The sequence below is a fragment of the Lissotriton helveticus genome, chromosome 9 (assembly GCF_964261635.1).
Source record: "Lissotriton helveticus chromosome 9, aLisHel1.1, whole genome shotgun sequence".
NCBI classification, from domain to species: Eukaryota; Metazoa; Chordata; class Amphibia; order Caudata; family Salamandridae; genus Lissotriton; species Lissotriton helveticus.
Window position 1 is genome coordinate 265331462 of NC_136070.1, and position 12298 is coordinate 265343759.

General features: G+C 43.7%; 1 protein-coding gene across 1 annotated transcript in view; it reads left to right on the forward strand.

Annotated features, from left to right (window-relative positions):
• VASH1 (vasohibin 1) overlaps positions 1-11433 on the forward strand; it is a 124225-nt gene extending 112792 nt beyond the window's left edge. Inside the window, exons 6-7 of the mRNA XM_078659941.1 lie at positions 7048-7160; positions 8506-11433. Of these exons, the coding sequence (XP_078516067.1) occupies positions 7048-7160; positions 8506-8578 (186 nt within the window). The 3' untranslated portion in view covers positions 8579-11433. The remainder of the gene's footprint in view (positions 1-7047; positions 7161-8505) is intronic.
• The last annotated feature ends 865 nt before the right edge of the window (positions 11434-12298 follow it).

Sequence of the window (12298 nt, forward strand, 5' to 3'; positions counted from 1 at the left end):
TACTCCGCACGGCAGTGATAGGGTGGGGGACTGAAAGGGTCCTATGGTGACCACCTGGGTTCTTTCTGCCAAGAAGGAGGCCAGAAGAGTCTTGGCCCTATGCTGAATACCCATGCCTTCGACACGGTCGATCAGGATGGTGTGATCGACCGTGTCGAAGGCTGCCGACAGGTCCAGCAGTATCAGGACTGCTGTTCCCCCAGCATCCCGAATGGCTCTAATATCCTCTGTAGCCTTGATCAGGGCCGTCTCCGTCCCATGGTGTTGGCGAAAACCAAACTGGGAGTTATCCAGTAGATGGTGTGCTTCTATGAAGGCTGACAGTTGGACATTCAAAGCCTTTTCGACGATTTTTGCCAAAACTGGGAGACTGGCGATAGGTCGGTAGCTCTTGAGTTCGTCCCTATCTAGGTTTGGTTTTTTCAACAAAGGTTTTAGTAGAGTTTTTTTTAAGTCTGAGGGATAAATGCCTGTGTTGATCAGGGTATTGCAGATGGTAGTAATGGCTGGGAGCACCACTTCCATGACTGGGGATAATACTTTGAAGGGGCAGGGATCAAGGGCGGAGCCTGTTTTAATGGAAGACATAATGTCCCTGACCTGGGTAGTAGAAACCTCCGTAAACTGAGAGAGCGAGGGGCTAGTCATGGGGATACAGGCCGGCTCAGGGGGAGTGTTAGGAGAGATTTTTACGCTGTTGGCGAAGGCTGTATAGATGTCATTGACTTTATTATAAAAGAAGTTTGCCAGCGTATCACAAAATGATTGGGAAGGGGGAGGTTGTAGACTGGGCGAGTAACCGGCTAGCTGTTTGGTGGTCTCAAAGAAGGCCTTGTTGGAGTTTTTGGGGAGTTCTATTTTCTCGCAAAAGAACTTCTTCTTGGCCTCCAAAATCATGAGTTTATATTTGGTCACCGTTTGTTTGTATGTGATTTTGGCCTCTTCGGAATAGTGTCTGCGCCAGTTCCTTTCGTTCCTCCGACACAATTGTTTTTGTGTTCTTAGAGTCTCGGAGTACCAGGGGGCTGACGGAGATGATCTATTCCTTTCTTATTTCCCTTATCACGTTACCCCTGACTGTGCTTAATGACAGTGAATGCCTCTTTTGTGATGATTCTCTTCGATTTAAATGTGTGCCAGACCAAATTATAAAAGGTACCATTGTGAACAAAATTAGGTCAGTTTAAGGAAGGAGTTGCAAGAACTTTTTAAAATTCTCAACCCCAGGTCTAATTGCACGTAAAATAGTTTTGTACTGAAATGCCTCTCTTTTTTGCAAACTTTTCACTGTGGAGACTTCCCCCGATTCCCAAATGTGTCGGTCAGGTTTGCTCGCTTGGCTTGCTTGTGATGTAGCACTCATCCCCAACTTTTACACCCTACCACTTACAAAAGTCACCAGCCACCACTGCAAATGAATGTGTGTTAGATGTCATTGTGTTTGGGGAGAGATGGCAACTTAGGAATGTGAGCATGTAAAATGGCGTTTCTTAACAGAGCAAGTGTAACTATGTGACAGAGGGCCCTGTTATACCCCCTCAAGCTTTCCCGCAATGCACCTTTGCAGCACATACAATTGTTGTACTCACCAGAGCCTATCCCTCACCCCAGCGCATTAAACATATATTCCTGGATGCCCCTGACACATGTACCCATTGTAGGTCCCCAGTGGTGGATCTCCCACCTCCCCTGTGTGATTGTCCCAATCTCAGACTCTACTGGAAGGTGGTTACAACAACAATTTCCTTTACCACCGGCCAACTGCTCCTCGACACATGGGAGGCTGGATCACAGGGGATCTACTAACGGCCAAAGACATATGAAACAGATGCCCATTTTTATGATCTTGCTCTAGCCAAATGTGCAGTGACAATGTGTTGGAAGAGTGTAACTCCTCCCAGTGATGCAGCATGGAGAGTCGCGTTGGTATGATGGGCCAGGCTGACACAGAGAGGAGGCCAGGGGTCTTTGCCGATGTCCGATAGCCCGGTGTGTGACCAGTTGCTATCCCAGTTCTTTAACTCTGGGCCAGGGAGCTCCTTTTCCTCATAATGTCACTGCAGAGGCACACATCTCCTCCCATGCACTAAACAACCCAAAAGGATGATTTAGGGAGGCAGGGTTCCAAGCTCCAGTTCAGTCATAACATTGTTACGTTCTCATATTAAGAACTCTACAATGTTGGCTGAGAATGTGGGCGCACACAAGTAGTTTATTATGAAGTGTAAATACACATCTATTCCGTACAATACTTGTCCATATAACCTTTGGTGCTCTGGAAGAGCCACCTGATCTTCCTCAACTGGAGGAAATCCAAACTGAATTAAAATGTTCTCCAAACACACAAAAGGTTTTGAAGTCGAGGTCGTGGTATCAACAGTATTTTATTCTACATCCTATTACACCCTTATTGTTGGATTCTCCACTTGCCAGCACATGTTTCGTCTTTACACTGTAGGCGTAACAGCAGACTTAATCAGGGCGCAATGTGTGTATATAATGCTGTGTCCTCTAATGCGAGTAGGCAGGGTCTGTACAAAATCATCGGTCCAATAGTCAAAGGCAAGAGTATATTTACTCTATCAGGGTCCCAAAATCCAATTTGTGATCTAATGCCTGTGTGTGGTACAGGCTAAAATTTGTGAAGATGACGATCCCGAAGAGTGTCGGGTCTTTGGTGTGCCGCCTCTTTCTTAGGACCATGACCTTGACGTCAGAACCTTTTGTGTGCTTGGAGAACATTTTAATATAGTACCGTTCTCAGTCCCCAATAAAGACCCTTAACGTACCACCCCAATATGGCTCAAACCCTACCACAATGTCAATGGTAATTTGGACCCCATCTCGTACCTCCCTCCTCCCCCTAGATTCTCCCCTGCCAAGTCTGATATTGCTTTGGATTACCTCCATACAGAATTTGGGTAGGCAACTCTACCTCAGTACTCCCTCCACCCCCGCTTTAATGTATCTTTGACATTTCTCTAGATGACATATGAAGAGGGCTGCCTGAAATTGACCAATTTACCCTGTGCTTATATTTCCAAATATCCTGTATTTGTGACTGTGGCGCTATATGCATTCTAGACAATGATCCACAATAAAATAGTGCTCGTCCCCACAGGCAAAATGACCACCACATACTATATCCAGCTAGTACAGGAGATATAGTATTCGGCCATTAATTTTCACATCCTTCTTCTGGCAGAGCACCTGCTAGCAGGGGACAGCAACTTCCCAGAACTGCTCAGCGGGACGCATCAGCAGACGCAGGAATGGGAGATAATTTCCTAAGTATTTTATTAGTACTTTCATCGTATAGGGGACACTTTCAATTAATCTGTTTGCCAATGCCAAAAATCACAAAAAGCCAAAACTTAATTCACAGATTCACCCACCAACAGGCCGTGAGCAGCACTCCACTGTTAAATTGGTCAGGGATATTTCCTAAGCTTTTCAGCCACTACGGCTGATACTGTATGTTGTGAGGGAAATGAGTTAAGTGCCAACGTATCTTTTCCGTCTGTGCTCACTTGGGTAATGCAACTGTGGTTTTCCACCCTATTAGACATATCTGTTCACCCACATAAGTAGATCCCTCAGTGAGCAGACCTGCCCACACAATTTTGGGATCGACTATTCCATCTAAATGTCAAGACACTGAATGGAGAAAAGTTACTTGCCTGTAACTCTGGTTCTCCAGCATTGGCATCTTTCATAGATTTACTTGTGACCCACCCTCCTCTCCTTGTCAAGAGGCTTCTTCCTGTAGCAAGCTAGGGAAATCTGACAGTTGGAAGGGACAGGTGAACACCTGAGGGTGCTAATCTCTGATTGGCTGCAGTTTGCCTCATACATAATGATGTGAATGGATTACTAAAGTGTTTGAGAAATGTCAGTGTTATTGAGTGTACAGTCTGCACTGCTATATTAACATTTTAACTAAGGGTTCCGAGTCTGTTGACGGGGAATGATTCAAGCATGTGAATCTATGAAAGATCGAATGAAAGAGATTTGTATGCCCACTCAGTGTGCATGCTTCTCTGCCAAGTGCAAGAGGTTTGTCCACTATTGTCTCAATTTAAATAAGCAGCCCTTGTAGGCCTCTGTATAGGTCATCATCTGCTATTGGCTACATCTGAAATAAATCAGCCCTATCGTACATTTCTACTAGGGTCTATTTAACAGCAATATCAGCCTACATGCAAAACAGACATCAACCTTTCTTTAAAATTCCTGTTGCTAAGGTGTTCGTGAGTGGCTGAAATAGTTATTTTGCTAAGAACACCACCAGCCGTTCATAAAACCTTGTTCCAAACATCCTCCAGATATGGCCTCAAGCCACTGCCTTAGGGAGGAGGCCACTGCTCTTCAGACTGTGCTAGCATGTGATTTACAGCACCACCTGCAACAAACGGATTACATTACTTGCCTATAACAACCAATTTGCAGTGCTCTAGATTCACATGCACCCTCACAATTCCTCGGATGCGAGCTCATGTTATGACGTTTTCACATAGGCAGACATACATTACCAAACAGAAAATGGATGAGTAAGAGGATACACTGGGTTTGGCATCCATTACATATAATAGTTCCAAAAAACAGAAACCCAGTACAGTTAAGTGTGAAAAATGACTCTCCTCTGGCAGGAAAAACATTCGTTTTTCTTGTGAAACCCTCACCCAGCAGGATTACCCCTTGGTGGCATGCTTCATCATTGGATTCCTCCCGATCTGTTGCGGATAGGGGCATGCTACGACCTTCAACTTACTTGGGAGCACTTACTGATATTCTTATACAATGATAAAGGAGTTGTTCTAAGAAAGGTAAGGAAGTGGTGATGGTGGTACGTGGTTTGAAAATACCTGGCTAGTTTATTTTTTTGAACCTCCAGTCGGTATGATTAAAAATTAAAGGGGAGTTTTTTTAGGAACGGAGATTAGTAAAGGGGAGTTTTTTTTAGGAACGGAGATTATTATGGATCTATTTCCTAAATGTTCGACATGTTTCCAGCTGTGCCCCTAATTGCCTCTTCTTCAGGACCCGGGGAAACCTAGTTCCCTGGTACCACTTCTGGTTAATCACACTGGAGGCAAAGCATGCAGCAAAAGGGAAAAAGGTAGCTATATAGTTATCACCTATTTGGTATTCATACTTCGATAATATTGAGGATGCAGCACAGTTGCATCATGGTTCCTCTGGGGAAAGAGGGTGGCCTGTTACACTCACTCCAACTGTATTGGGTTTCTGGTTTTTGAAGGCTTATACATTATCCTGATTCCAGTGCACCAGTATATACATACTGCCCTGCTTAACAACACTCCACTCCACACACCTTCTTTCATATTTAAAGGGGGAAAAAGCACTCTGAAATGGAGTCTTTGTCCTGGTCTATTGTGGGAATTGTGATGGATCACAATTTTCCTCAAAGCCAAAACTGCAAAGAAAGACAACTTTCAATGTCCACACCCAACACTAGATAGCAGGAGTGAGCTAGCATGTGAATATACAGAACTACAAGCTGCAAGCCGGTTATTCCTGGTAAGTAATGTTTTCCTTACTTGCCAAATCAAGATAGCAAGTAGTGCGGTAAAACCATGCTCTAGCTTTCTGCCCTGTGTCTCCTGAACGTTTACCTGTAAAAAGCAGTCAAATATGTGAGTGGGAATCAGTCCAAAATTGAGGAGTTATTGGTGGGGGTTGGCATTGTTAACAGCAGTAACTTGACATACCCCAGGGGGCAAGTCAGGAAGCCAAATGCGAAAATACTGATTCAATATTTCCATTTATCTGAAATTGAGGGCTTAGTGTCCGCTTATGGCTGCTTACAAGCATCCAGTGTAAAGCAAATTTGCATGAAAGTAGCACATGCCATCCTTCCACGCATGGGCAAGAGTCCCTTACAATGATGGACAGCCTTTTGTATTACCAGGGAAATATTCAACCTGATGCACACACAAAGAAGAGTCAGCAAGATAATCTGCGTTGTCATCTGAATATCTGCCTGAGCCTTACCCATGGGCACATTTGACCTGCCTACTGTGCAGTCTCCATGGAAGGCCCAGGGCATGGGCACTGATGCCTCGCCCCCTGGCCCACTTTGAGGTTGACAACAACCAATGCCTGCTTACTGGAGAAAGGATCATTGCCTGGGTTTGGGTTGATGTTTCATAGGGGGGAGTGTGATTCAGGTACTTATAGAGATAAATACAAAGAGAAAATAATTGTAACTTTGATTGCTCTAAATTGTTTAGTAAGATATACAAGCAGTCACTGTCAACTGCAAACATTTCACACTGCTGAAAGTACACTTATTGAGAATGCATTGGCTGGAAGAAATGAGAAAGCTGGTTTAATTATTCAGTGTTGTTTCCAATTGGATTATGCTTCTAAACACTAACAAGTAGGAAAATGAAACTAGTCTTGCCTTCCTTATGATCTAAAATGGAAACAAACTTTCACTACCGCATCAGATGTTATGCTATATTCTGTTCATATAGAGCATGTCTACCATTACCATGTTTTAATTCTTGAACACCTATGTAGTGTGAGGGTTGTAGGCATCAAAATGGGAATAAAATACAAGCCTTCAAGTTGGGATCACAACCCACGGCAATCACGGGTTTCTGTTATTTTATCTTTCGTTACATTCTGTTCCCGATCTCAGATCATTGGTTCGCACTAACCACAATAACCCTTCAAGTGGTGTGGGCTTTGTTAGTTTGATGTTTCCTACCATTCTCAGTTAGGAGCTTCATGGAGTTTGAGTTGGTACTGGTAAGTACTGACCTCCATTAAATTTTACTACTGAGTGACTGTTCACAGGGTCTGTATGCAACCATAATCTAAGCTTTGTATTGTGGTACGGGTTAGGAAGCCTGTACAGTACACCTGCAGGTTTAGGCTACATCCACAATCCATGAAATTTGCCCCCCCTTTTACATAGTGCAAGACCCTATCTAATTCATTGATAAACCCATGTAATCCCCACCGCCTCCTCCAGCTCCCTTAAACTTTAAAAATGTATCCTTTTGTAAATACCTGCAGATCAGCAAAGGCACGCCGTCCCCCAGCAAAGACCGCAAAAGGGAGGGATCTGTATCTTCACCTCAGCGGAGCCAGTCCAGCCCCCACCGAAGGAACAGCCGTGCAGAGCGACGGTAAGGAAGAGCCAGTCCATGTACGGATGGTGCTTGTGAAGCATCACCACTATTGGGATTGGTTTACTGAGAGTGAAACTGTGTTTACATCCACACACTACTCTCTGTTCTTCAACACCAAATATCCTAGATATTCTTTAGCCGTCTCTGTCTGTATCTTTGTAAATTAAAATGTGCTGTGTTCTATACAGTCAGTCAGTTAACACTACTCCTTTGAAAAGTGGAACCAAGGAATAGCAGTAGTTTTGAAGGGTCCTTTAGTTCAGACTCTAAAACTAAAGCAAGGTTTAGTTGTAATGATGGATATGAAGTTTACTGGAGAAGGTTGTGCAAGCATAGGTTAGGACAGCGTGGGAGAGGTTGGGGTTTAGTGTTGAATGCTTTGTGAAAATGGTGGGTTTTGTGTAGTCATTTAAATAGGCAGGGAGTGAACTTTTCATGCATTCAGGGAGTGAGATGCAAAGCATTCCAGACAGAATGCAACTTGGGTAAAGTAATCTTGCCTGTTGTGAAAGGAGAAGATTGGGCGGGGCAAGGGTAGGAGAGTAGCTGTTACAAAGCCAAGAACTGAGGTTACTGTTCAGAGGAGATGAGGAAAGGTGTGTAGGGTGAGGCTGCAGAATATGTTTAAAGCATAAGTAATGAGATGACAGTATTGAAAGGGTTAGGGAAATACACCGAAATCGTGGTACTCAAAGCCTTGACTAACTGCCCATAAGTTGTTGACCAGACCCCAGTTGCCTCCGGCAATGTTAGAACGAGATTTGGTGACATTTTCTAGCAGTAATACATATAGTCTACAGGCGAATGTCCCACGAGAAGGCAGGCATTAGGAGGTGAGGGGTGGCTAAGTGCTTAAAGGGACACTAAGACTGCAGGACTGTGAAGCAGGTACAGCTGTAGTTTCAACATACTGTTACGCAGTAGGAACTTGAGATTTGGGTGTGAGATGGCCTGTGACATTTTGATATGCTTATCGTCAGGAATGCGTCCTACTGCGGAAAAGATGGTTTGACTATGCAAAATAGAGCAGTTACAACAAGCTCTTAAATCAGTAGTGCACGTGTGAGAACCACTTTGTATCTAGTCCATGGGATCATAGTCTAGACAGATATTCAAGTTTGATCTTTGTGAGCAGACATTGTATAGTTGGCTTCCGTACTTCCTCAACAGGGGACAATTTGCAAAATTTCAAGTGTGCTTTCATTTGATTTTGTTTTTAGTTAGATCTCTTGCCAGGTTAGATTTTATTTTGGTGACTATCTTTATCATTATAGGCATGCTATTATTTTTGCCAGTACGCCTCTTTTTTTCACATCATGCTTTGTTCTCCCTTCCATTGTAGACCATCTGGGGATAAGAAGCCCGCAGAGCCGAAGACTATGCCAGACATTAACGGGTACCAGATACGAGTCTGAGTGGATCAGAACTTGAATTGATGGTGTCATCAACCTGGACTTCTATATGAGAGCATGAAGGATGAAAGAAGGACCGGGCCAATCGGGAGGCTGTCTTCTCCACTAGGGGAGGCATCAAACGTGTTCCCGACATTTGCGCCTTTTGAAGATTCACTTGCGCTTTATTTTCAAATCCAAAACAGAGTGTCAGGTTTATACATGTCTGACCTGTTGAAAGATCCTCAACTGATGTTAATAGAAGAGGGCAGTAGTAAGTCTAAAAACAGGAGGGAGGGAAGCAGTGTCACAAATGGTAAAAGGAAGACAAGGACAGCTTTGTTGTATGATAGGTTACAGACCGATGTGAAAGAATAGTATGTGTAAGAAGTAGATTGAGAACATGCAGGGTGCTGCCCAAAGCAGGCAATTGGATTGTATTAATCGACAATCATGAGAGCGAACTGACTGGTGTATGAGAGGTGGAGATATGGCTGGGAGGAGATTTGAGAACCAAGTGGTCAAGGATGGCATGGCTATGAAATCTCAGGGAGTGGAGTACAAGTCTGTGGATCTAGCATGCTTGCTAACCTCAGACTGGGAGTAACAGAACCTCAAAGAAGAAGCAGCTTTGTCGTTTTCAGACCACTCAAGGACTGTGAGCGAGATACTGCTAAATTTACTGACTCATTAAAGATTTGTTTTCCACGTTAGTGTGCAGCTGGAGACACATTGAAATCTCCTGAATATTTTGCACTCTAAATCCTCACTGTCTGATGTCTGCCAACTGAGCCCCCCTTGTAAACAGTTGATGCAGCAACAAAGCAGTAATTACTCTGAATAGTAAGCTTTATAATACCCTGTATATGGTGCGGTGAATGCACTGTATACTGTGGATGAAGGATGCCACTAGTAGCAAAGTATTAGGACACATTCGTTATATGCGCAGTAATGTTGTAGATGCATATAACATGGCCTTCTCACTTCAGTTGTTCGCTATTTTTTAAAATGTAAGTATAGGTGATTTTTTTTTTTTTACATATTTAGAGTGATGAACCACTAGTCCGATCACAGGAAACTGAATATGATTTGTATATTGACTGTGGTATTCAGAGTGGGAATTTGTGGAGTCTACTCCCACTAGGGCAGTTTATCTTCAGATATTAAATTGGTAGCTTGAAAGATGACATTTTGCCGCTTGCAGTGGCAGGTAAGCAACCTGCACCTCACTTTGCATCGCAGTATAAAGGACCGCAAGCCACTGCTGATCAAAGCAGGTTTTCTCAGCAAGAGCCTTTTCACTGGCCAACTCAACAGCGAGTTGAGAAGTCTATTCAATTCATTTCCTTTTGGTTAGATTTCATTATTTTTTGTGACCTGTTAAAACGTGATGGTATTTATAGTAATTCCACAAGTGGTGTTACACGGAGTGTCCATGAAGCTCTAAATGTTGAGCGGGAATGCAGGGGATCCATTGACTCCAACTTTCTACTGCTCTTTCCCTGAAGCTTTTGACCTCAAGCAGGCACACCCTTTACAGAAGACAGGCTGTCCGAGGCCCACAGTCCACATTTATTTCTTGTGATGCCAGGATTGACCTTTTTTTGCATATATGTACTGACTGGAATGAGTCAATTCATCAGGCTGCATGCTCTTGGATAACGCTTTGCACTGCAGTCGGCAGAGCACCACTTCAGCATACAACATTTTAAAGTTTTATGTTTGTTTGTGGTGGGCAATCAGCCATGCAGGACCATAGGTATTCGAAAGTTTGTCTTGATATGAAGAGTGCCTGATGGACTCAGAACAGAAAACACATATGCTCAACTCCAAGGAAGTGGAATTGAACTGTAAAGTGGACTTGAACTGGAAAAGAATCCGTGGTGGACAGGTTATCATAACACGCAATTTAAAATGGCGTCCCATAAGCAGATGCTGATGCGTAAGCCTCTAGCAATTTCAAGGAAGTCACATGTGAAAGCTTAAGCAAATCCCACCGAAGGGACAAATGCAGCCTGACGTACCCAGCTGCAGGGCATCCCACCACAAGAAGACTCACTACTGAAAAGGGAGCTCACTCTGACAAGCAGATGCTGAACTATTTGCATCCCTCTGGAGCAACCCCATGAGTCCTCTTGTGAGAAACTGTACAAGGTAATGCTTTCAGTGTTCAGGTATATATTTGTATACCTTATCCACCAAGGTGTTTGTCTTGCATTTCTGCAGATCCTTATAGTGTCAGGGAGGGCATTGCACACACACTACCAGTTTTTCTGTAATGTCCAGACCATCCATTTCTGGCCTTGACTGGGTCTGGCTAGTGTTTCATATTAGACAAGTAGTGGAACAAAGGATAGATACTGGGATTGTGTAGCTGCTTTGATAAACAATAGAGAGCTCAAAGCTTGGGCACTCTTTTGTTAAGCAAGTTCCTCAGTTGGGTGTGCATAGTTGGTTTCTGGTCCTGTTTGTCATAAAGTTTAGGCTGCGTCTCTCAGCCTGATATGTGCTGTAACTCTTGTATTTATAAAACCTGTGACTGCTGTCATTTTGGGTGACCATGTCACCAAGGGTGCTCTCGTTCACACAGGGTAGTAGTTACAGGCCCGCGATATGTAGGGTGACATCACTGCTTATTAAAACATGTACAAAGCCATGTGGAAAGCTCTACTTTTAGAAACCTGTGGCCTGTCCATCACAGGCACCATTTTCTAGCATTCCCCCAACACACATTTCGATTTTTTAACTTCACAGACCAGGGAAAGGACTTGTTTTAGATTTTAATGTTTTTTGCACTTGTGTATTTATTATTACCAGTATTGCATTCCTTGGCTTCCTTTTACACTCAAACCTAAAAAATAAATAGCCCTTTGCCACTTTTTCAATGTGTGTGTGCCTCACTGATGCTAGACATAAATCCACCACTACTTGTTCACCTCCACAGTAAATTATATGTGTTTTGCAGGTTTTAGATTTCTGCATCTCTCTGGCAACTGCAGCGGCTGCCTGTAGTATCTTCCAGGGCAAGCCAGTAGTGCGATGGTGGCCTCAATGCAGTGTTGAGACTAGCACACTGCCATTCGTTGGCCAGTTTTGTTGCCGAGGTTGTGTGCATGAAGGGTCGTTTGATAAAGCATTGCTGGAGTTGGGCATGGAATGAACAAAGGTGATGGCAGGGAGTTTCATGTTAAAATTGACACATTGCCAGTTGACATTTGGCGCTGTGGTGGGTACTAGGAAATGAGTCAGTGTGCGGTAGTGTTGTGGTGTGCACTTTTAGTATCTGCTGAGGAAGAGCTTGATTTTGTTTCTTATTTTAGTAGGTGACTGTCTGGTGCACAGGGGGTGGGTGCTCTGTCTGTGTTTTGTTTATGGTGATGTAGAGTGGCAACCTGCTATCTTTATATGTGTTGGCTGCATGAGTTTGATCTTGCTGCATCTCTTGTTTTCTCTTGTCTTAATGGTGTTGAAATGGGTGAGGTTGTGTCTAGCAGTGGCTGTAGAATTTTGGATTTACTTAGTGCTGTTGAAGAGCTGTTCGTTGCCACATGTATGGCTCCTCAAGCTGTGCTGGTCACATTGTATACAAGTATGTTAACATTGTGTATGGTGTACTCTGATAGCCATTTTCTTTTGGAGAGCAACACATTGCCATTTGTGGATTCCTGGGTCATTGGATCAAATGCAAGGAGCTCACTGCACCTCGGTTATGGCTTTCAGTACCCAATCTACGGGCCCATTACC